The sequence below is a fragment of the Periophthalmus magnuspinnatus genome, chromosome 7 (assembly GCF_009829125.3).
Source record: "Periophthalmus magnuspinnatus isolate fPerMag1 chromosome 7, fPerMag1.2.pri, whole genome shotgun sequence".
In the NCBI taxonomy this organism is placed as follows: Eukaryota; Metazoa; Chordata; class Actinopteri; order Gobiiformes; family Gobiidae; genus Periophthalmus; species Periophthalmus magnuspinnatus.
In genome coordinates, this window is record NC_047132.1 from 9,597,307 (window position 1) to 9,622,099 (window position 24,793).

Below are 24,793 nucleotides of genomic sequence, written 5' to 3' on the forward strand. Positions count from 1 at the left end.
CTGTACCGTGAAGCTGCTATGGACCTATTAGGATCTAGATAGTTTCTTTTGTTAGCACTAGATGGCGATAATACATCTTCTTGGATGTGAGCTGAAGTTAAACTCAACAGAAGAACAATACTGGCAATTTCTTAGCATAATGTTTTAGTGAATAATAAAATAATAATAATAATAATAATAATAATAATAATAATAATAATAATAATAATAATAAACTAAAATGTATTGTTTTATTTTAGTGGGGAAAAAAAGCAGGACAAGAGCCAGACCAAGATCTTATACTTTGTTTTAATCATTATTTACATGGAATGACATAAAACTACATAAATAAACCAAACATAATTTAACAGTATTAAAAAATACCAAATTAGAATAAAGAAAAATTAAATGGAGAGAGAACTCTTGTGATACTTCTTCATTTTAGTAAAACTCTGAACCAAGGAACAACATTATATGAGGACCGTGGTATCTAAATAATCTTATGAGACAATTGTTGTTTAAAAAATACAACAATATGGCACATTTGTGAAGCCAATCCCAAACAAATAATTAAGGTTCAACATTTGTGGATTAGTGACTCTCACCTTCACCTTCTGGAAGTTGCCGTGGGCGCCGCCATTGTCATTCAGGTTGTATTATTTAGCACGGACCTGCCGATTTTGACAGCAAATAACTACAAAGCCGTTTTAAAGCCTCCCAGAGAATCAGTACCGTGTTGGTGCACATGAAGAATGAACATTTTACACAAATCAACTTACTTTATATCAGATTTTAGCTCCAAAACTTTTCGCAACTTCTCCATTGAAATGAATGGGATTCCCACTTAACCAGAAGTGCCAACACAAAGAAAGTGTGTTTTTTTTGCTCGGTTTGCGTTTCGTAGCAAAAGGGGGCGAGGTGGACTAAGGTCAATATAGCCATCTTTCCTGGCCAATCTAAACTGCACACTTTGACAAAACTTTACAAAGATGTGTGGGTCTAGAACCACTTTCTGTCTCGCTGATTTCAGACAGTGTGATTGACAGGTGGACGAACCAATCAGAGAAACACATTGGTCTGTTCATTTCAAAACAAACATGGCCGCTTAAAAGGTCCAAAATTACACAAAACTGATTGTTATGAACGTGGCCATGTTATAATGCTGCTTCTTCATCAACATACGTGGTGTTATGTTTTGTTTCATTCAGATATGTTTGCGTAATCCTGGTTTATTAGTCTGTTTACATCTCCACAGCTCAAAATGAATCAGAATCAACAAGCAAAACATTAAGCTGTTATTAATCTCTGGTAAAAGAAGTTATGTATTTTGTTCTGAAAGATACGAGAATATTAATTATCCTCTGTGGTTGGATCGTTATGGACTGGCTGATCACGCAGTCCCCAACTCCTTACTTTCTTTTATTTCCTCTGTTATTTCTGTCAAGTCCACAGTGCTCTCCAAAGCATCCATCTTTTCTGTTTTTTCCTTCTTCTTTCTCCTTTTGGGTTTTCTCTTCGGGCCTTTCCCTCCTTCATCATAATCCGAATCCAAACCTGTGTCGCTAAACCAACGCTCGCTTAAGTCCTCTATACCGTCTTTGGGCGTTTTTTTCTTCACCGTTTTAGTTTTAGTCTTGGGTAGTTTCAGTGACTTTTTCGTAGCCTTAGATTTCTTTTTGAGCAGGTCTTGTATAATTTGCGCAGAGGTGTTTGCGTCGTAAGTATTGTCCACGTCGTCCACTATGATGTTTCGGAATTTCCTCTCCTTTGGGTTGTAGTTCTCGGTTCGCTTGTGGACCAGAGAGTGACGCCGCAGGTGGGCCTAAAGAAAGAGAGGACATTAATTGCAAAATCTGTAAAAATTAAATTAAATTATTTGGTGTTGAATGCGAGACAGGCTTTGAGTTGGAATGCACAAGAGTAAAAATATATGTGATTACGCTGTTTTCTGATCTCTGTTATAGTGTTGTTTCCTTATCACAAGCAGTATTTAGGCTGAGTTCTTCTTTGTGATGTCATGTGGTAATACAAGAAGTGCTCCACTGTGTTTTTAAACTCCATACACCTTCACTAGAATCATTTGAGTAATTTCCGCCTTGGAATTTCCCATCTCTACTGACTTTAACGTAAAATGTAGCTGTTAACTTGAAAAATACCGCTCCATGATATCACAAGGTGGAACAGAGCATTTTGAGCTTTGGAGATGTAAAAAGGATTACTCAAACATGTGTGAATGAAACAAAACACAAACCTTTTTTAATTTTGTAACAGCATTATAACATGACTTAAAGCTCATGTAACTTTTCTAGTGGAAAGTCTACCATCAGCTTGTCTCCATAGAAATGTTATTGCTTTGCCTGAAATGTTACAAATGCATCATTAAACAGATATATCTTTCATTATTAACTTGCAGGTATTTTATTGTTAAAATAAACCTTGAAAAACATGCATTCTTTTTTGGAGCGGAGTCACTTTTCCACAGATCTGACCTGTAACTTGGCACTTGTCTCTATAGAAAGTCTTAATACCATAATGTGGAACATTGCAGGAGAAACAGTAGCGGCCACTCCTTCAGAAAAGTTACATATGTTTTCTTAAGTTTTAGTTTTTTTCTCCGCTTGCATTGTGTTTTAAACAGGGTGGCCATGAAATAGAGAGCCCAAGTGATCTTATTGATTTCCCTGGTATAAATAAATATAAAATAAACATTAAAAATATTGTTCCCCTTTATTGTGATAACGTGGTTGTAGATCAGGTGCTTGCTGATGCTCAAATTATGAAAAATGTCACTATTCTCTGTAAGCTCTGTATTATAAAATCTAAAACACAAACCTGCCGAGTGAACTTGTAGCCACAGTCTGTGCACTCAAACTTCCTCACACCCTTGTGCCGATTCAAATGAACTCGCAGCTGTTCACGAGCTGAAGACGGAGGGAAAGATATCAGACAATTATCTCTTTCTTTGAGGGACATATTTTGTCTAATTAAGAACGACTTAAAATGTTCATTGATATTCTTTTACCAAACAATCACAATATATAGACTTCTAATAACATTGTACACAAAATATAAACTCTGAACTCTGCTACAAATCACATGTTTTTTCTGACAGAGGATTGGCTGTTGAGCTCTCAGGATGAAAGACCCAATCACATACGCTCAAAAGTCTAAAGTTTGGACACACCCTCTCATTCAATTTTTTTCTTTATTTTACTACTCAACATTTCATATATATACAGAAGACATCACTATATGAAGTGAGATATATGGAATTGTGTAGCAAAGAAATAGAGTTATCCACCAGTATAGTAGACACCCTTTGCCCTCTGCAAGTATCATAGCAACCAAAGAGCCAACCAATCTGGAGCGAGGCTGTTGAAGGTAACGCCCCTTCCCGCCTGCATTGCTGATTTAGCAGGAAGCGGGCGCTTAGCAACCAATCAAACCTGTTGCTAATGCAAGCAGGAATGAGCAACAGGAATGTCACATACAAAAGCAGTTACCGGTACATTAATAACAACAACAACAACAACAACACTTAAACAGTTACAAGAACAAAAGGTGTCACAATAATATTTAGAAGTATGTATTGCTTGAGTACTGGTAAATATAGACAATAAATGATAATATTGAAACTAATTTAAGCCACTGACACAATAACCCAAGATTTAAATCACAAAAACTATTCTAAACACTATTGTTAGAAAAATAACAATAACTAAACAGCAGAATGAAACACTTTGCTACTTAGTTTGCATCTGTAATGAGTCATAGACGTTATTAAATAAACCTTTTACATCTTAAATCCCCCAAAAAATATAGTTCCAGGTTTCATATATTGAACGATAAGTCAATATATTAGTTATCGTGACAGGCCCAGTGAACTCTGAGCTAAACACAAAATATCAGCTCATTATAATACAGTAAATAATCCTGGTGAGAGGTGCCGTACCTTTAAACGTCCTGCCGCAGATGTTGCAGGGGTGTGGGCGTCCCTCCTGGTGTTTACTCTCCATGTGTCGGAGCATGGCCCCTTTCTCTGTGAAGCGCTGCTCACAGACCTCACAGCTGTAGGGACGCTCTCCTGTGTGTATGCGGGAATGTTTGTCCAGAGTCCCTGCGACACAAATGAATAGGATTGAAGGTCCTGTGTTACGCAAAATCCACTCTTGTGAGCTTTAAACCATGTTAGAATGTTATTACTTCCTCAAAAATATACCTGGAGTTGTGTTTTCTTTCATTCACACATGTCTGAGTAACACTTTATTATTACTTCTATTATGATGAAAAATTTGCTGTTTCAAGATATTGAAACAGCAAATTAGAGATAAAGAGATAACGAAGTAGTGATGCTGTGAGGTTTTTTGGCGAGTCACGCTAAAATTAATAAATATTTAAAAGATCAGGAGCTGCGTGTGGATGTCAGTGATAAAAAATGTTAAATAGCACTCAAATAAAATGAATACTTCACTTCGCTAATTTTGAAGCATAATAAATATTAAAATGACACCACAAACTGAAGTATTCTACATTTAAAAATAATTGGGTAGTTGTTATTTTGATTCATTTGAATTTTAATAGGTTGTTTATTTTATGTTTTTATGTTTTTGAATAAAAGTAATTGTTAGCTTTGAGACACAGTGTGCTAGCGTGTTGCTGTACACATACTCTATTGGTTCATACTGAGCTGTAGTTTCCTCAAGACAAAGTATTGTATTGAAACTGAAAAGGATGATTTGGTGCAACCTTAATTATGATGCCATTTACAGCCTTTGACTCTCACCTTGAGTCCTGAATGTTTTTCCGCACACGTGACACTGGAACGGCCTCTCTCCGGAGTGCACCAGCATGTGTATGTTCAGATTGTTCTTCTGTGTAAACGCACGGCCACATTCAGAGCACACAAACGGCTTGTCATGTCTGAAATCACAAAATCAGTCTTTCAATATTCATTTTGTCTCATTAAAAACAATACAACCCGAAGGTCGGAGGATCGAGTCCCACTCGGACCAAGTTCTGTTGTTGTGTCCTTAGGTAAGACACTTCACCCACATTGCCTAGTATGAAAGTGGTGTGTGCGCGAATGACAGGTGGTGGTCGGAGGGGCCGATGGCGCGGATTGGCAGCCTCTCTTCCATCAGTCTGCCCCAGGGCAGCTGTGGCTACAATAGTAGTTTACCATTACCAAGTGTGGAAATGAATGAATAATGACTATAGTGTAGTGCTTTGAGAGGCTATGACTAGCCTGTAAAGCACATTACAAGTGTAAGCCATTATTATTATTACTATTATTACAAAATCTCTTTCAATATTAATTTAGTGAACAAAACAATACAGACATCAGTGCAAATTTAATAGTAATAACTAGTCAAAGTATTTCCTCCAAATTCTGACCTCTGCTTTTTACTGACAGAGGATTGACTCTAGACCTCTCCTTTAAAAAGACAACGGTCAGAGGATTGATTCCTGCTCAGTTCAACTTCTGTTGTTGTGCCCTTAGACAAGACACATGTGGTGAATCATGGTGGTGGTCAGAGAGGTGAAGGTGCAGATTGGCAGCTTCACTTACGTCAATCTGCCTCAGGACAGATGTAACTATAATAGTAACTTATCACCAATGAGTGTGGAGTGAAAGAATAAAGATCGCAATATTCATCTGACTTTCATGAAAAACGTCATTACAATAAAGAGAAAGAATCAGCACCTGCTATAGATACCTACAGATCACCAGCAAGCAGCACTTTTTTTTTAACCGAAATGACTATGTAGTGCTGCTGAATCCTACGCGTCTCATAGAGTATGAAAATAAAATTGGAGAATGAAATAAGTACGTCACAGTGGGCGTGTACCCGTCACAGTGAAAACAGGTGTTGATCAGCAATATGGCGTCTTGAAAATAAGTGATTAAAGATTGCTCAAACATGCATGAGCTACTCCAGATACAACTTTGGGTGAGTGAATGATGAGGAGAAAGAACTAAAATGTGGTTAAAAGCTCTGAAAAGTCACTTTTGCATAATGTTTAATGTTTTGGGAACATACTGTTAGCATGTCTGCACCTGTGAATAGCCTTGATGTGCATCCTGAGCCCGTTCCTGCTTGTGGCTCGGTGTCCACACTCCTCACACACAAACGGCTTCTCTCCTTTGTGTTTGGACGAGTCATGGATCCGCAGCTCGCTCTTCGACATAAAGGACTTATCGCACTCAGGGCACTACAAAACACAGTCAACATTAAATTACACAGGAGGGTGATATATTGTCTACACAAGATAATATCAAAATTCCTTCCATTTTCTTCTGCTTATCTGGAACCGGGATACGGGGGCATCAGTTTGAGTAGGGACTCCCAGACTTCCCTCACCCCAGACATGTACTCCAGCTCCTCCAGTGGGACCCCAAGGTATTCCCAGGCCAGCCGAGAGACATAGTCCCTCCAGTGTGTCCTGGGTCTTCCCTAGTTTCATTTTTAAAGCTGCTATTTGTAATTAGATTGGCCGTTTTTGATGAGGGAATGATGTTATAACATAATAGAAAGCTGCAAAAGGTTGATGTTGCACAATACCCCTTTTGTAAGGAAGAAAAGGTTGCAAAACCTGTTGATAAAAATATAAAAAAATAAACTTCTACAGACATATAATGTAACAATTCTGAACTTGTGTTTAGTTTTACAGCTCATTCCCTTTTTGAACAATAACATACAGTGACCATGCTAACACATATGTTAAATTATCATATTGTTACATTTTACTTGAGGTTTTCTTCTGCGGTCACCTGCTTGTCTCCATGGAGATGTTATTGCTTTGCCTGGAATGTTCCACAGTATGGCATCTTCCATGCTTTTAATTCAATACATGCAAGATAAAAACATTTTAGGTCACACTGAGCACTATTCCAGCTAAAACAATCACATCTCCATGGAGACAAGCATTTGGCCCCTACCAGAAAAGTTACATAGTGCATCTTTAATACAAACAACTTACTGCATGTGGCTTTGGAAAACCATGAAGTCTCATCATGTGGTGGTTCAAATGTTTCTTCAGCACGAACCTTTCAGAGCAGATGGAACACTGTCAAAATAGAAGAACACATTTTAGCATCATCCTTCTCCATAACTTTACATCTTGTGTTTATTTGTTCTGAGCTGTGGCGTACTTCATACGGCATCTCTCCAGTGTGAGTCACCATGTGCGAAGACAGCTGGGATTTTCGAGAAAACGTTTCAGAACACTTGGGGCATTTGTGCACCTGTCAGCATAAATCAAACATTTAACAACACATTCAAAATGTGTTGATTTTAATACACAGTTACATACAGTGAGCTGATATATACAAAACTCTGGATCATGATTCTGACCTGTGCAGTGACGGCGCAGTTTCGAGCTTTGTGCTCCTGAAGATTCTCATTTCTGAAATATTTCTTTCCACATTTTTCACAAACAAAAGGCTTTTCTCCTGTGTGCCGCCTGACGACAGAAACAGGAAGAAATTTAGACCAAGAAATGTGTATCATCAACAAGGTCGACAAGAGGATGCCAAACTGCACCAAAGATCGGCCTGTCACAGTCATTACTGCATCGACTTATTGTTCAATATATGGAAGCTTGAACAATAATTTTTGGGGATCAGTATTTATTGCGTGTGCCTTTTCTTAGTACAAAATATGAGATATGAAACATGATAATATTTGAGCTGAAGAAGGTGGAATTATGAACAAACATGATGAACTAATTACTTAAGTGTTGCATTCTGTAATTGTTTTTTTTTTAATTATTATTATTAACTTTGTTGTGGATAATTCTGCTTTAAAAACATGGACAATCAGTGTTTCAGTTTTCTGCAGCTCTTCCTGAGGTTATGACACAGGCCTCTACTGTGACAATGTTTAAATCCAGGCTCAGAACAATTCTGTTTATCTGTGCATATGACTGGAAGGGTTTTATTCTGCACTTGTCTCTTTTAATGTTAATTTTATCATGTGTATTTATGTTTTGATTTGTTTGTATTTTGATTTTAATGTATTTCTTATTCTGTAAAGCACTTTGAATTACTTTGTGCACAAATTGTACTATACAAATAAATCCCTTTGCCTTTATGGTTTGGTTTCAATATTATCATTTATCATCTATATTTAACTCAGCAATATATCGCATTTCAAAATGTGTTATCGTGACAGGTCTAACCAAAGACATTGCGAACCATAACCAATAACAGAACTCCACTGACACATTCAAACAAGCGAGGTGCCATACACTGTCTAAGGGCTGAGGATTTCCATTTAAAATTTCATAAACATGATCTATCTCTGTCCCCAGATGTGAGACAGATATGTTCAAATCAAATTTATTCTTAATTACAAAAACATTGGACACAGTGGACAAGTAGTTTAGGTAATAATTTGGTGTTTTGGTTCTCAAGATGATTATCCAATCTGCCACATGACATAGAGGGTGTCCATAAAGTCTCTTTACGATATAAAAATGTAATTAAAAAGGCAATTGATAAACATTAATTAGATGTGTTTTATTGTACTCAGTGGTTATAAGAGTTTTTAAGCACACCTCTAAGAAATGGCTGCCACTTTAGAGAAGGCACAATGTGTATGATGGATTCTGTGGGGTTATGTTAAAGATATCGTATATCGGACAAAGATACAGGACGTTACTGAACTAAAGCAAAAGATAATAGATGCGACTGCAACCACTGATGAGGCTCTGGTACAGCGAACAGGGCAAGAAATCGAGTTCCTTCCTGATGTGCTTCGTGCGACTAATGGTATTAATTGAGGTCAAAATTAGAACAATATATCTTATCAATTGCCTTTGTAATATTTTTTTTTTAATTGTAAATAGACTTTTCTGGACACCCTGTATTTTCTTTTAAGAGGATTAATATGTTTTATCATTGCCCAATTGACCAAAGATTCAACAACTGTCATGTTTCCAGCTGATGCAATCAAACCAAATCGATCACAGCTGCAACGAGTGCTTAATGCTGTGGTGTCCTTGAGCAAGACACTTCACACACTTTGCCTAGTGTGACTGTGGCGTGAGTATGGATCAATAAAAAGTTGGAGATCTGATGAAAGACTTAAGTACAAAGTCTGCACCTGTTGTGGACTTTAAGGTAGTACTTGCTCTTGAAGCTCTTGTTACAAACAGGACATTGAACTCGTGCTCCCTCTCCTTTGTCTCCTTCCTCTCCTCCTTGTCCATTCTCTCCATCTTTCTCTCCATCCTTGATTGTGGCAGCTTTAGTTTGCGATTTCCTCCTCTTTTTCTCTGGCGTTGCAGCAGGAGTCTCAAGTTCATTGTGGTCCCAAGAATCAAGAGAGTTTTCCACAAATCCTACAAAATCCGGGTCGTCTCCGTTTTCTTCCTCAAGAGGAGCCATGTAATCTGGATCAGACTGACCACTAGAGGGCTGCATGGAAAAAGAAACATAGTAAAGCTGGTAATAAAATGTTACAGTTAGACATAAGTGTAGAAGAGGGTGAAAGGTAAGTGAATACATTTACACAACAACTAAATCTACAAAAATATTTACTGTACACTGTAAATTTTGTACTATAAGCTGCTACTTTTTTCCCCACGCCTTGAATCGCTCAGTCATCCAGGAACCTACCTGGATGACTGAAGGATAACACAGATATAAGACCGCATGGTAATATAAAAGAAAGTACTACTGTTAATGTTGAAAATCACATTCTATTGTCTAAAGAACGAGTGTTTTTAATCATCATTGCGGTATCATAATCGGTATTGAGTCTATTCTTTAATAACGAAATCGAGTTTGAAATTTCAGTATTGTGACAAGACTAATGTATAAAACACAGATATAATTACTCTCATATATTTATTAATTTATTTATTAGGCCAAGTTAGTTAAGGTAATAAGATTATGTCAGGCTGGTTTCAAGATATTTTTTTTCCCCAAGTGTAATTTTGTAACAATCATTCTACATGGACTCACTGTAGACTACAAAGGGCAGCGATGGGGAGTAGGTTTGTGCACTCAAGCAGGGCCGGCCCAGCCTATAAGCAGACTAAGCAGCTGCTTAGTGCCCCAAGGCCACCAGAGGGCCCCCAACCCAGACATTTATATTGAAAATAACTTAACATGTAAATTTATTCATATATATAGTAGCAAAATATCTGCTGCCTACATTTGTTTTATCATGCCTGAGGTGCACTGAGGCCACTGAGGTACTTTTGAATGGCTGTTTAACAAGTTCGATTAAAACATTTCAGTCTTTTAGTCATATAAATAGAAACACAATTGGACAAGGTGATGAGAGCATAGTAATAATGTTGTCAAATGCAAGTCACCAATAATTGACATGCACTGCCCAGGGGCCCAGAGACACATTCTGCTTAGGGCCCCTGAAAGCTCGGGCTGGCCCTGGACTCAAGCCCTGAATGCGGGACAATACAGGATTATTAACACCCAGGAATCAACTGAAATACAACTTTGAGTAAGCTAATGATAAGGTTAAAACCTCATAAAATTGTATATGTTCTGTCCCCTTAAAGAGCACTGTACACACATCACACAGAACTTACCTCACATTCACCAACTGCTTGTTCAAGATTTGGCAGCACCACCTCCTCAATTAAAAACAGGGCGTCTTGGTTTTGCTCGTTAGCGGGTGCATCGGCCTTAAGTCTTTTGGGGCAATTCACCACCCGACCAGAGCGAGTTGTTGTTGTGGTAACTTTACTCTCCTCTGTATTACCAAGATCCTCCTCATCTGGTTTAGTAACGGGCACATTTACCTCATTATTAGCTGCTGTTATGTTCTTTTTGGGCCTGCCTCGTTTGCGTTTCACAGTGTCCTCAGTGGGCTTGTTGAATTGTTGACACATTGTGATAACGTCCTGGACACAGAGGCTGGTGGCTGCGAGTTGCACCATATGGCAGTTGTTATTGTCCAACGGGAGCTCTCCTGTGTAAATAAAGTCCAGAAGTAGCTCCAGTCCCTCATCTGGACAGTCTGTCAGAGTGACTACCACAGAGTTCTGGAAAAAGTAAGGTGCATTTGTTTCAGCAATACAAATATGTATACAATACAATAAAAAAAACCTGAATATTTCAAAGAAAAAAAATACAAGTAAACAGTTAAAGTGCTTATGACAGGTTTTTATGTTTTTCTAATTATTACTTGGTTTTGTGGGGTAGTACCAGTGGTAAATATTTTATCATGGAATTACCTTCAAATCTGCTGCCTTAAAGGTCCTGTAAAAGGCGCTGTTACCTCCACAAAAACATACATGGAGTTGTGTTTTGTTTCATTCACACATGTTTCAGTAACACTTTATTATTAGTCTGTCTACATCTCCAAAGCTCAAAATGCTCTGTTTTCAAGTTATCAGAGGAAACAACATTATAGCATAGACTAGAAAAAAGTGTGATATGGGCCCTTAAAATAATCATATTTAAACTAGTGAAATTACTAGTCTAATCTGTCAAACAATACATTTTAACAGATGTGGAAAAGTACAAAAAAAACTATGGAACTGATCATTCCCTGCTCTGCCTTTCAACCTTCTCTCATTTTAGTGTAGAATTGTTATGAAAAGAGCAAAGACACATTGTAATTTTAAGTCAACTGAGACCCTGTATGTTATCCATCAATCATTACAGTAACCACCAGACCTTTTGTTGGTGTAAAGATGACTTCATGTGTGAGTCATATGGTTCAATTTGGGGTTTGACCTGGTTTAGATCTGGTTTACGTCCATTTAGTTGTAATTTAAAAGTTTAAAGGGCCCATATTATGCTACTCCCAGATCTACGTTTTAATGTTGTTTCCTCATCACAAAAATACCTGGAGTTCTGCTTTGTTTCATTCACACATGTTTAACACACAAACCCTGCATATTTACGCTGAGTTCTTCTCTCAAACTGAAAATATTCTGTTCCACCTTGTGATGTCATGTGGTAATACAGGAAGTGCTCCACTGTGTTTTTAAACTCCATACACCTTCACTAGAATAATTTGGATTATTTCAACCCTGGAATTGCCAACCTTGAACCTTGTGTTTATGATCTGGAGTCTAGATTTATCTGAATAAAGTCAAGTCAGTATAGGGGAGTGGGTGGAAATAGGGGGTAGGTGAAAACTGAAATATACACTCAAACTCCAGATGCAGGACAATACAGGATTACTTGGAGTACAGTATTGCTATAGTTATGACAAGGTTAAAGGTTCATAAAAGTCAAGTCAGTTTACATGTACATTGTGAAATCTATCTTATTCTTACTGTTAAAATGTTTGATCCCTGACCTCTGTACCTGTGCAATGTCCTGAAACATGTCACTGAAGCAGGCGAGAATGTTCCGGTGCGCCAGACGGATGAGCCCCTCTCGAGCACTCAGAGCCGCGTCGCACAGCTTCCCTAGCGCCCTCTGCTGGTTCAGGACAGACAGGACCCGCTGAGCATGGCTCTCCACTGTGGACATCCTTTAAGTCACTGGTACCACCTGTTTACAAGAATATGGAGTTTACTGCAAGAAACTTATACTTCACAAACAAATACAAGACAAATCATGTTATATCTCTACCCCACATCAGTCACTTTCTGCAAATGCATTTTATAGGCTGAATTTTTCTATTTTCAGAAGTAAAATAAACGTATTTGTCAAATTACACATTAAAGACCCACTGTGTGTCCATGGAGATAGTATTGCTCTACCTGGAAAGTTCCATAGTATGGCATTAAACATCTCTCTTGCATTTATTTAACTAAAGGTATTTTCATACCTCAGAAAACAAAACATTCTTACTGTGATGGACTCTCCTCTCCACAGATCTGACCTGTAACCTTACAATATCCCCTGCTTGTCTCCATAGAGATAAATAAATTTTCATCATTTCAGGCAAAGCAACTACATGTCTGCAAATGAACCTCCACCAGAAAAGTTACATAGTGCAAATGTTGTTCCTGACATTTTAAAATACAATATTAAATACATTTTCTCTGAGTTAACACATTGCAAATAAATTAATGTAGGCATATTCTAATCTACTTGACATGTACACCAAACATTGCACCCAACTTTTTACTGTGTTGTTAAATAAATACAATAAATAAAAGGATACAAGCCTCAGTTCCAGTAATTTACTGCTCTCTACTGTGGCCTGCAAGAACCAGCTCCTTGCATTAATAAATCGACCTTAAAATAATGCTGTAGACGAGTCTGTTGTCCTCTATGTTTTCCTACTAGCAATCCATCTTCCCGCAAACTCCAAATATTCCACAAAAACCGCAGACATGTCATGGAAAATGGTCATATCCCTGGATACGCGCCTCACGTTTACTGCGAAAGACAAACCTTTCAAGACGATCCCTAAGCGCCCGGTCTGTGCAGCTCCAGAGGCAGCGGTCCCACGTTTATGATTTTATATTTATTACATTCATATGTCGCATTACTGATTTAAAGTTTAGAACAGATGATTTAAAAGAAAAACGAGTCAAACGCACGAGTGTTTTGTTGCTAAACTGGGCCTGAAAAGTGCTAAAGGAACCGGATGTGACGTAACACTGTTCCGCTAAACTCCGTGAAACATAATTGTGGTCCTTTTATAATCAAACACAGCGTATTATGAAACAAGGAAACTGTACTTTATTCATAAAATCAGAATGAACACTTTTACATTCATTGGTTCACAATTTCAACAGTAATCGTGTCATAATTACACGTTCACGTTGTTATTTTTGGTGAAGGAAACTCCGGGTAAGTGCATGGTCGGCCGCTCACCTGAGACCTGTGTTTGGCTAACACATGCAGCTAGGCTAACCATCCGCGCTGCTTTCGTATGTCTTCAGCAAACTGTTTAGCGTATTATAAAGTAAATGCGGTGTGTTACAAGATAATAACGTGTGTATGCGTGACTGCACAGTTTTCTCACAGCCCTTGGGTAAGTTTTATCTCTGCGTTGCTAAGGGCAATAACATTTTAGCTTTTGACCAGTTAGCCTCCGCGGTTTGTTGTCACGTTGAACTAGTAGCAACGATCGCACATTTAACTTTGCATTATGCTGAATTAATCTATTCTCTGTTGCTGTTAGCCTAATGTATCAAAGTACTGTGATGCTAACTTTATTTTGTTCAAGATATTTGCATAATATTGATTAGCGGACCAGGAGATGTGCCAAATTGATAAGTGGTCACGTTTTGATATAGAGCTTTTCCACCTGCCGGGCTCTCAGGTGTGCAGACACTGAGGGAGAGGTGGGTTAAGTGTCTTGCCAAGGACACAACGACAGTATTCATTTATGGGAGCGGGATTCGAACAACCAAGCTTCAGATTAGTGGGCAAACACTAAACCAACTGAGCTATTGTTGGGTGTAATGTTACTGTGTGCAGCAATGTTCAGATGTACATACAGATAAAGTGCATTGTTATGTCTGGGTAAACTGAAGCGGGCTTTATGTGCTTGTATCTGATAAAGAAGCTGAGTTGGTCAAATTGTGCAGACAGGGATCTTGTTACCTTATCTTTAAACCCTTTTAACTGCTAGATCACTTACTCTTACATTGTATTATATATTTATAATCAACTGGAAAACTAAAGATGTGGAGGTTAGCAGTATGCTCCATAAATATTACAACAGAGTTGTTAGTTAACACATCACATTCATCAGGATTCTCTGTAAATAATATATTTTAAAAGACAGTTCAGCTCCTGAAAATTCCCATTTCACTTTGATTGGTTAAATCCACCTGTCACTCACTCAGAGCCTTACAGAAGTTGACCAATGGGAAGAGTGTTTGAAGGAAGGTGTACATATTTCTGAATGAAGAAGAATTAAACAGAGAAGTAGTGAATCATGACAGGTCAGTAGCGCCAAAATAGCAGATCACAATTAGATATTTATTGGCATATTGCTCAGCCCTTTTGTTTGAAAGTTGTTTAACCAGATTGAGTTGGACATTACTGTATAGAGCTTGGAATTTTGACATCACACCCCCTAGAATTTTCAGTCAGCCTAAAGTTAAACCAGTGGAGGTTTATGCTAAATACAAAAGTTTGTGTTCATTCTAATGTTTTCTGACACTAGAGTGATAGATGTATTTACCAGTAGTGACCCAGCAGTTTATCAGGTTGTTTCACTGCACTTTCATTTACTTTTTGATGTTATTTTGCTTAACTATCTCTGAGAATTTTGTGCCACTGCCACCAACATGGTGAATTTCCATGGCATCAGGTGTTTTTTTGAGGTTCCTCTCCAAACTCTGTTATGTACCAACTGTTCCCTTCTGTTTTCAGAGCCTCCCCTTGTTGCATGACTAAACATTTTAAAATATGAAGGTCAAAAGGAGCTCACATGGTAAAGGACATGGCAAATCCCAGAAGTGGAGAGACGCTAGAACTAAACGGTGCAGACCAACAGCTGTCACCTCATCGGATCTGAACTCCACTCCCGCTATGGCCCAACTAATTAACGAACATCAGGTCTTAGGGAAGAAAAAACCCAACATCAAAAGACTAGAGACTAAACCAAAATCTGTCTCTGATTCTAAAAAGACTGGACCGCAGAAGTTTTTTGCTCACACTAATGGGAATTCTAGCTCTGCCGTGGAAGAAGCCGAGGAGATGGAGCAAAACAGCTTTTCAGGGTTTGGTCACCATGGAAACGGTTTAGAGTTTGTTGGAGATAAGCAGTTTTTTAAGCCTGGGAGACTGGAAGGGAATGCGCTTCACCACTGCGCTGTAAGAGACGACAAGAAGAATCATGCAGTGGTGGTCATGCAAAAGGATCAGGTATGAAGTTTAGTAAATTGTAAATGTGAGTGGCTTTATTCTATATTTGTTGTTTTTGAAAGTGTTGTAGAATAAGTGAAGTGACCTGAGATGGCAAAGTGGTAAAGTGGCCATCTTTAGCATGGGAGATGTTTATTTAGCATTAGTACGGGACCTGGAGTTGAGAACATTCAACACATTATGATTTTGTCTATTCAAGACTGCCAATGCTTCTGTTGTAGGAAGTATTATACCTCTGTTGACATAGGCCAGAAAGCAAGGTGGTTTCTTTGGTACAGTAGTGAAATTCATTTTCCAAAGGCCTATCATACCCATTCTATCCAACTACACTACAAATCCTAATAAAAATGTCTCTATATGGTATTTAGGACCTATATTTTAAAATTGTGGAGGTCTGATAAAATTGCAACATAGTACTCTGTTAATGTTTAGAAACTGGAAGTATTTGCTATATTACTTTATTTATTAGAATGAACCAGATTAAAGATGTGTTTGTTTTTGTTTTTTTAACCTTATTCATAGAGTAATATTGTCTCCTACCCTCTATCTGCAAATGCTACCGCAGTAAAACCTGTCAACTAATACTACAGCTACTCTGGGACTACTATAAATCCCCTCTGTATCGGTAACTCCCCTCCTCTCTCTTCAGACCCTGTGTTTCCGTGGTAAGTGTTTCCTGACGTGCTTGTACGGTCGTGTAGAGGTGATGGGATTCACTATAGAGGAGGGGCAGCAGCCGTACCCTCTCTTCTCTCCGGCCTCGCACAGCCCCATCACCGTCAGAGCCATGGAGACTGAAAACACACACTTCAGTGAAGACTCGGCACAGCTCGCAGACATCCTCAGAGACTATCTCACGTCAGGTATTCACAAACAGATGGGTTTATTGAGATAAAGGTTGTTGAGCTGGTACAGTGATGGGTGGCATTATTACTTGAAGGTTGGCAGTTCAAATCCCTCTCTAACCTACCTCTTACTGTGTATGGGCTGTTTACCTGTTTGGTATCAGGTTGGCCCCCATATTTACACTGAACGCAGTTGACCCATAATTGAAAAATTGACAACTCTTAGGTCTGATTCATTTATATTTAGTCAAGACACAGGCAGAAAAATATGTATATGTACATACTTTTACTTCAGAGTGAGCCAGCAATGCCCCAGAGAAACACAAGATCTAAAAGTTATCTCAAAGTTTTAAATTGAGGAGTGATTCAATCATGCAAAGTAAAGCACTTTGAATGCTTTTTTATTCTTACCCTAAGCAAACCCCATAATGTCACCACAGAAACTGATACATTTGTAATTAAAAGCATAACATGGCTTAAAAAAGTATGTTGGCCATCGCTGTCTGCCAGAAGAGAACAACACTGTGTAAATGTGTTTATAAGAGACTACCTGAATATCTCACTTGCTAGCTGAACTTTGGACATTTTGAAGAACATGGAAAACTGGATATATTTGTGTCACAAATGCACTTTAATAATCTGGTGATAAACGTTTATAATTACACCTGCACCTGTTTTTAATGTTTTAAATGGATATATGCAGTTATGTTTTGTTTGTAATTTCCTGTATTTTAAACAAGGCATCTAAAGATAAATGAAATAAAATTAAATTAAATGAAAATTATATTATCATGAAAATCTGGACACGGAACAGTTTCATTTTAGCTCTGTGAGGAAACCAAAAATGTCAAAAGTAACGCTTATTTCTTTTGTAGATTTGTGGATTCTGCTTCAGCTCATTCTAAGATAGTTTTTATATATATTGTAGAGCCTCCCTTTGTTATCTCTGTATTTTAATCATCTTTATCTTGTGTTTTTTCAAGGATCTAGAAAGAAGCTTGCAGGAAAGGTGATTCGAGACTCCTCCATCATTTTACTGGAGCCAATGGAGTCAACGCTGACGAGATTTCTGGCCAGTTTCCCAGACCTTAATGAATTATTCAGCCCTCCAGTGGTATGCATTGTACTAGTGGCTTTTCTGACAGTCACTAACACTTAACCAATTAAGAATCAAACTATTACATGTTTATTTTGTCTCTCAGAGTGAACTCCTGTCAGCTGTTTTAGACACTCCACTGAATGGTCTCGGTATAATTCCTCTTTCCAATAACATAGAAGGCATCACATCCTCAACAAGCCTCAAGAATGTCCTAAACACTCTTGTCAATGCTTGTAAAGGTGGGTCAATAGAAAGCGAAAGTTATTATTAGTTATTATTTTTATTTCATTTATTTTTCTTACATAAGTTTCTTTTCCAGGGGATATGGATGGCACTGTTATCCTGGTTTGTGGAGCCAAGAACGTGGGCAAGTCAACATTTATCCAAATGCTCATCAATACTTTATTAAATCAGTAAGTTAAAGTTATGAATTACACAATTACACAAGTTACTTTGAGTTACAGTTGGAATTAGTTTGACTCATAGACTGTGTGTATATAATGTACATGGCTAATCTGCTAGCTGCCACAATCCAAATGGGAAGTGAGCACGGGCTCCATTGACTCTGGCTCCAATTCACTTTCTCTTGTTTCCCTTCTCTGCTGCTATCAGGCTTTACATGGTCCTGGTATTTTAATTTCGCTATTGTGTCCATACATCAAGATAATTAGTAACAGACAAATCAAGCACCTTCTTCCCCAAGGTCGCTCCCACTAGCAACAGGTTTGCAACAGGTTTGATTCACAGCGTTGCTAAGAACCCACTCCCTGCTAAACCTAAATGGGAGGGGGCGTTACCTTCAAGAGCCTTACTCTGGATTGTTTTTTTTGGTTGCTGTGAGAATTGGGGTCGGATTTCCAAATATGAAACGTGTCTCCAAATTTGTCCCTTTAACTGTTGGCCTTGACAAGCTTCATTTGACTCAAGCCAACCACTATGGATGACGCCACACTCACTTAGTCCACGTCTTAATACAATCTATGCTTTGACTGTAAAATGATTATTGACTAGATGACAAGATATACACGCTTTTAGACAAATATTGGATTGTTTTTTACAAAAATATCTCTGTTTGCAGCACTGGGAGCGTAGAGTATTTGGAGGGAGACCTTGGACAAACAGAATTTACTCCTGCTGGCTGTGTATGTTTGACAACTGTTACAGAACCACTTTTGGGTATGTTGAATTATTAAAAACTTTTATAAGGTACACAACTGAAGATGAATGGTTTGGGCACAGGGCTTGTTGATTCAAAGTGGTTCAAGCAGCAGTTTAGTTTCATCCAACTGATTTACAAGCAGTGTTTTGTAAGAACAATGGTTTTGTATATAAACCAAAAGTGATCGCCTGAACTATTTGAAAGCATGTGATATGCACAAAAACTTTAGGTAACACTACTGTCTTCAGGGGCTTTGAAACTGGGGGATGAGGGGGGATCTTTGCTTATCAAAGGAGGACACAAATGAGAATACAGTTTGATTAGTCCTTTATTAATGGGTTAGACCTCATAGTTCTAGTCCTAGTTTAGACCTGTGTTTTCCCGGTTAACAGTCCATCTAACTTCTTCCCATCTTTCACAAACTCTTTGGCACATCTCTCATATTCACATGGATTCATTTTTTAGCTTTTCCAGACCACAAATTAAAGCTTTGGGGTTTGCAAACGTTTAATTGCATGCAGACGGCACACAGCAGTGGGCCATGTTTGATCACAAACTGCTGCTTAAAGTTGGTGGTTCGTGCTGTGAACATCTTGAGACCCACTGGCTATACACAACTTCCTGACACAACCATATTTTTATGTTTTGTAGGTCCCCCATTCACGCACCAGCGGACCCCGGAGCACATGATCTACTACGGAGAGTCATCCTGTGAGTCAGATCTGGACCGCTACCTGGAGGCACTCAAGTCTCTATGGCACAGCCAGCCTCAGAGCAGAGAGGGCCCAGTCATTATCAACACCATGGGCTGGGTCAAAGGTGGGTTAGGGCCATTGGAATGAGGGACATGCTGTATTGACTTGTTTGTAGAGCTGAAAGTAGCAAATAATAATTTAGTCAAATGAAGCTCATCAATGCTAGCAGTTAAAGGGGAGAATTTGTAGCCAAATTCCATATTTGGAATTCCAACCGTGAATGTCATAGCAACAAAAGAGCCAGTGTGGAGTGAGGCTGTCGAAGGTAACAACCTTTTGTGCCCGCTCTGCTGGTTTAGCAGGGAGCAGGCGCTCGGCAGTGCTGTCAATCAAACCCGATTTGTCTGTTATTAATTTACAGATACAAGCATCATAAAAATACCACGGTCACGTAGATTGGGTTAATACGAACATTTTAAGAATGCATGAATGTTTTGAGTTGATGGGGGGAAAACGGAGTGCTTGGAAGAAACCAACCCAGACACAGGCAGAACATGCAAACTCAACACAGATAGGTATAAATTCTAGCGCCTCAGTCCAGTACCTTCCAATTAAAAATCATATCCTGGTGGGAGTCAAAACATCCAAATGTCAAAAACATTTTCCAGGTGATCTTTAAAACCTTGTCTACCATGACCTAATGAAGGATTACACAGACTTGCAGTAGTTTAGCTGAGTATGGTGCAGTTGTTTTCGATTAGGCAGATAGTTCATTTTTCAGGTATGTTTATTGTGTGCAGGCTTTGGGCTCCAGTTGCTTGTGGACATGCTTCGCTTCTTCCCCGTCTCACATGTGGTTCAGTTGGGTTATGGTGGGATTCAGCAGTGCCCCTCCCTTACCCCCGACTACCTGAGGACCGCACAGGGCTATCAGACACACCCTCCACCTCAGTCTGCCCTGGACGAGTTCGCAGAGAGCTCCACCCCACCCAGAACATTTGTCCACTTGCCTGTCCAGTCTGAGTTTAAGGGAGTGGGGACACAAGGCAAAGCGTAAGAACAACCCTGTTACCTTATTACTGCTTATATATTATCAAACAATTATTGCAATGGCCAAACGGTGCCACTTGAGGGAATATCATGTTTATTTATACAACTTGAGAGAGGGTTTTTTACCTCCACCTACTCCTTTTGGGTCATCAACCTTGTTTGTATAATTATTTGTTAATGATCAAAAATGTAATAATTGTTAACATTTTTATAACAACTACACTAACTAATTACTACGGTTGAATCTTTCTCAATAAACCACGCACTAGCAAGGACCACAGCACAACAATATTTGCAACAAAGATATTTATTGATGGATGATATGATAAGATGAAGTGAAGGTGGCTGGGCAAGAGACTGCAGCCCAGCCGATCCAGGACCCCCCTGGGTAGATGTCCTATGGCTGAAAGACAAAGGAACAAATGGAGAGGATGGGAGGGTGGGGTTGAGATAGTTGAGACAAACTGTTGATGGGATAGCCCGGTACAAATAGGCTTCTGGGTAATTATAGGTGTGGTTCGCTGAAGAGGAAGAGAAGGAAGTTGAGGCGTGGTCCTGCTTTTGAATCTCAGTTAATTCATAATGAAATGAGTCAATATGATTAAGACTTAAAGCTTTATTAAGGTTAATTGTGGTTATTATAAAGTGATGCCTAATATTTTTAACACACAAAAATAATGCCAGATGTAGAAATATACAAATACCACAATATGATATTTATTGTGCAAACTGTTTCCGTATGTTAGTTTTTCTCTTTAGTGGAATAAATAATGTCATATTCCAATGTAGACTGTACTCAGACATACCACATGATCATCGTCTTTGGACTTTTTATCAGTTTTTTTTTTTCCATCGTAAACTTAAAACCTTAATATCCAATGTTTTGAATTTATCAGAAGGCCTTTATTAGTACCATGTTGTATGATAGTTACATTCCTATTACTCTACACTTTAGAGAACAAATAGTGCCAATGAAGGTAGACGAGGAGAAGTTCAATTCACAATCTAATGTGTTTATTTTGCTGCTGTAGAAAACACCAGCGCTCTAATGAAATGAGAGAGTTGTCTTTATTGGCTTATCTGAGTCAGCTCCAGTCTCCTGACCCTGGACCAGTCAGACCTCTGCACAGTCTCACTCCATATCAGGTACTTTGTCTTTGTCTTTGTTTATAATTGGTATTACATGGGCTGGTGTGGTAATACTGATCAGTCTAATAATATATGTGTTTTATATAAATGTGGGAAATTTGCCTCGGTGTACCAGTGCCCAGGAATGTCATGTTGAAAAAAGAAAAGTTGAATTGATGTAACAATGAATCAAGATTAAATCAAAATTTATCCAAATAATCATTGTAAAGGATTTCAGGTGGATTGTGAACATATTGATACCTTTATTTTCTTGCATTGCATTATGTTTTATTGTTCATGTGTGCGTGTGTGTGTATAATACAAATGTATTAGTAAGTTTGATATTTAGTGACTATCAAAAATTGTAATAATAATGCATTTGAATGGATTTAGTATTTGGTTACCATAATCATTACCATTTATCGTAATAAAATTGAAGGAATTAAGTGGTTGTGACAACTTTCAGAATCCACTCACACTGATTAAAATTGAGGAATCAGAACGATTCATATTCTGTCATGATAACTACTGTAATGGTAGTGTAAAGTCAATGCTGTTTGTTTTTTAAACTAAATTCTCTCTTTTTGTTTTTGTTTCCTCAGGTGCCACACAGTGCGGTTGCCCTGGGTGTACTCCACTGTGAGGTGATGCCCAGTCACATGTTTTATGCCGCTAATGCCAGCCTGGTGGCACTGTGCTGCTTGAGAGAGAAAGTCACCAGCAGAGGGAGCCCTGTGCTACTACCCCAGGCTCCTCTGTGCCCCTGTGTGGGATTTGGTATGTACTGAGGTCATATTGATTTTTCTTTTATAATGAGATAAAATGACAGACAGTGTCTAGATGAGAAGGTGTATTTTAAGCTGCTTTACTTAATGTTATTCACATCTATTTATCTTCTTCAATACTGTCAGCTAAGATTTACATGCATGATATTGTTATGATGTGCACAGTGATTTGCTGATGTGCTGTTGTGTGTTTGAAGGTATTCTCCGAGGCATAGATGTGGTGAGAGGTTTATATTACCTGTTGACTCCAGTTGACCCCTCCGTCCTCCGAAGCGTCAACTGTCTTCTGGTGGGAGCCATTTCACTGCCCTCCTGCATCGTCAAAACGCAGGTCAGACTACACACTGCAGAACAGGAACAGTTAAAGTAGCACTGTGTAACTTTTCTGTTGGAGGATCTGTCACCTGCTGGTTTATGGTAACTCACTAAAGGGCCAGACTGAAATGTGCAGTGCAGCAGTTTTGAACCAGTCTGCACGATTTCTTTTATTGAAGCCCCAACACATAACTTATATTTACTTTTTATTTCCATGGAGTCATGCTGGTGACGTGCCACTTACAGAAAGTTAAGCAGGGTTAAGAGTTGTTTTAGATCAATTGCAATTTAAAATGTCCAAAATATAAAATAATGATCCACTGGTGTCGTAGATTATAACTAGGAAAATTAAATAAATAAAACAGAAAACATTGAATGAGAGGGTGTGTTCAAACTAGGCCTGTCACAATAACACATTTTGAAGTGCTATATATTGCTGCAGTAAATATAGATGATAAAAGATAATACTGAAACCAAACCATGAAGCAGAATTATGTACGTATTGTAAATGTACGATATAACAGAATAACTAACTTCTATGATTCTATAATGAGTCATAGAAGTTCATAATTCAAGCTTCTACAGCTCAGATCTTATCATAGTCCAGAAAAATAACCAAACTTTTCCCACGAGTGCAAAGTAAAAATCCCCATGATAAATATTGACCCCCCTCCCCAAATGATTGTTCCATCTGCATTGGAAGTTGATATAGTAGTGTGACATTTATGAACAAGTCAGCTCTTTTGAACGGTTCCTTAACATGAACGGTTGCATCCACATCTTAAAATTTATATATCCACTTTCAGTTTGAACCATGTTAAACACATCTGGGCCTTGGTCATTTCTCTCTGGGATTGGTCTGTAGTTAAATGACTTTTCACATTAGCTTTTGTCATACAATAAAAAGAGTCTTTAGAACGGCTCTTTGTGGGATCCGAATCTTTTGCGATCGTTCATGTCAAAGGAGCCAAAAGTCCCATCACTACGATCTAGTAATTATCGAGAGAGGCCTATTCCAAACTTTTGACTGATAGTGTAATATTTCCTCTTTTAAATATGTGTCTCTGTTCTCTGCTGCAGGGCTGTGATGAGGACACGCCATACATCACTTCAAACTACAGTTTTGATCTGACTGGAGCCGGAAAACTAAAAATCTTCAAGGGAATGTTGAGGCCAGGCCAAGAGAGACACTAATGTCTTTAATGTGCATTATCCCTTTTTAAATACATAAATAAATCTACAGTAGGCTTCAACTCTCCTTTAGGATTTGTATGTTTTTGACCAAAATCCTGACTCAAGATCTGGAGGGTTCAGCACTGAAGAATGGGTCAAATGCAAAGGACAATATGGGTTACATGCATAGGACAAAAAACAAAACAAAACATACCTTAACAATTACTTGGACGAAGCACAACGGAGCATACGATACTGAAGACTTACCAGCGATTTTCTTTCATGGGATTTTAATGTGTGAAATCCTTAGGTGCTCTGGACATTATCCCAAACAAAAGTACTTCTACAGACTTTGTTAGCCTAAAATCTGACAAAGATAAAGGATCTTGTTTGACTTCTTTGTAGATTACATTCCAGTACTTGACACTGTTGAGGTTTACACTCTCCAATAAAGTGTTGTTTTCAAGTATCCAGTATTGTACTTGTTTAACTACCAGTACTAGTTTTGTGTACTATTAAAGGTCCTACAATAGACAAAATTGACTGTGAGCTTAAAGCCTTGTAAGAATGTTGGCCTAACATGGACCCTTGAAGTAATGTGTGCTCAAGTAGGTGGAGCATTATTCAATTTAGTGACGGGTCGCTAGCTCAATCTGCGTATAATCCAAAAATATTGTTGTTTCCCTGAACAAAACACTTTCCACACATTGCCTACTTCTGGCTAGTAGTGACAAGAATGAGAAAAACTTAAAGGGCAAATATAATGCAGGTAATTGTAAGAGTAATTTTCACAACTTGC

General features: G+C 38.3%; 2 protein-coding genes across 3 annotated transcripts; one reads left to right on the forward strand and one right to left on the reverse strand.

The window, feature by feature from the left end:
• Positions 1-269: 269 nt before the first annotated feature.
• zbtb48 (zinc finger and BTB domain containing 48) lies at positions 270-13,533 on the reverse strand. Its single transcript, XM_055223104.1, has 12 exons — positions 13,313-13,533; positions 12,272-12,460; positions 10,540-10,995; positions 9,087-9,400; positions 7,335-7,443; positions 7,133-7,225; positions 6,961-7,047; positions 6,038-6,192; positions 4,763-4,899; positions 3,932-4,096; positions 2,812-2,900; positions 270-1,801 (listed from the first exon to the last, which is right to left on the reverse strand). Exons 2-12 carry the CDS (start codon positions 12,437-12,439, stop codon positions 1,370-1,372), a joined length of 2,205 nt encoding a protein of 734 aa, XP_055079079.1. The 5' UTR covers positions 12,440-12,460; positions 13,313-13,533; the 3' UTR covers positions 270-1,369.
• Positions 13,516-24,462, forward strand: nol9 (nucleolar protein 9). Of its 2 annotated transcripts, none has more exons than XM_055223105.1 (13): positions 13,516-13,714; positions 15,251-15,745; positions 16,395-16,608; positions 17,574-17,704; positions 17,793-17,928; positions 18,009-18,102; positions 18,768-18,865; positions 19,500-19,667; positions 20,344-20,596; positions 21,625-21,739; positions 22,324-22,498; positions 22,704-22,837; positions 23,902-24,462. In XM_055223105.1, the coding sequence occupies exons 2-13, from the start codon at positions 15,287-15,289 to the stop codon at positions 24,013-24,015; spliced, it is 2,091 nt and encodes a 696-aa protein (XP_055079080.1). In that variant the 5' UTR covers positions 13,516-13,714; positions 15,251-15,286; the 3' UTR covers positions 24,016-24,462. The 2 variants fall into 2 exon arrangements, with proteins under 2 accessions (XP_055079080.1, XP_033826171.1); XM_033970280.2 differs by lacking the exon at positions 13,516-13,714 and adding an exon at positions 13,717-13,898.
• Positions 24,463-24,793: the final 331 nt, after the last annotated feature.

Excerpts from the sequence above, each read along its gene's own strand:
- zbtb48 (XM_055223104.1), bottom strand. The coding sequence starts at position 12,439 with ATGTCCACAGTGGAGAGCCATGCTCAGCGGGTCCTGTCTGTCCTGAAC. Across the intron at positions 4,097-4,762 it reads AAAAACATTCAGGACTCAAG|GGACTCTGGACAAACATTCC; the intron begins GTGAGAGTCAAA and ends TTTGTGTCGCAG. Across the intron at positions 1,802-2,811 it reads GCTACAAGTTCACTCGGCAG|GCCCACCTGCGGCGTCACTC; the intron begins GTTTGTGTTTTA and ends CTCTTTCTTTAG.
- nol9 (XM_055223105.1), top strand. The coding sequence starts at position 15,287 with ATGAAGGTCAAAAGGAGCTCACATGGTAAAGGACATGGCAAATCCCAG. Across the intron at positions 19,668-20,343 it reads CACCATGGGCTGGGTCAAAG|GCTTTGGGCTCCAGTTGCTT; the intron begins GTGGGTTAGGGC and ends TATTGTGTGCAG. Across the intron at positions 20,597-21,624 it reads GTGGGGACACAAGGCAAAGC|AAAACACCAGCGCTCTAATG; the intron begins GTAAGAACAACC and ends TTGCTGCTGTAG.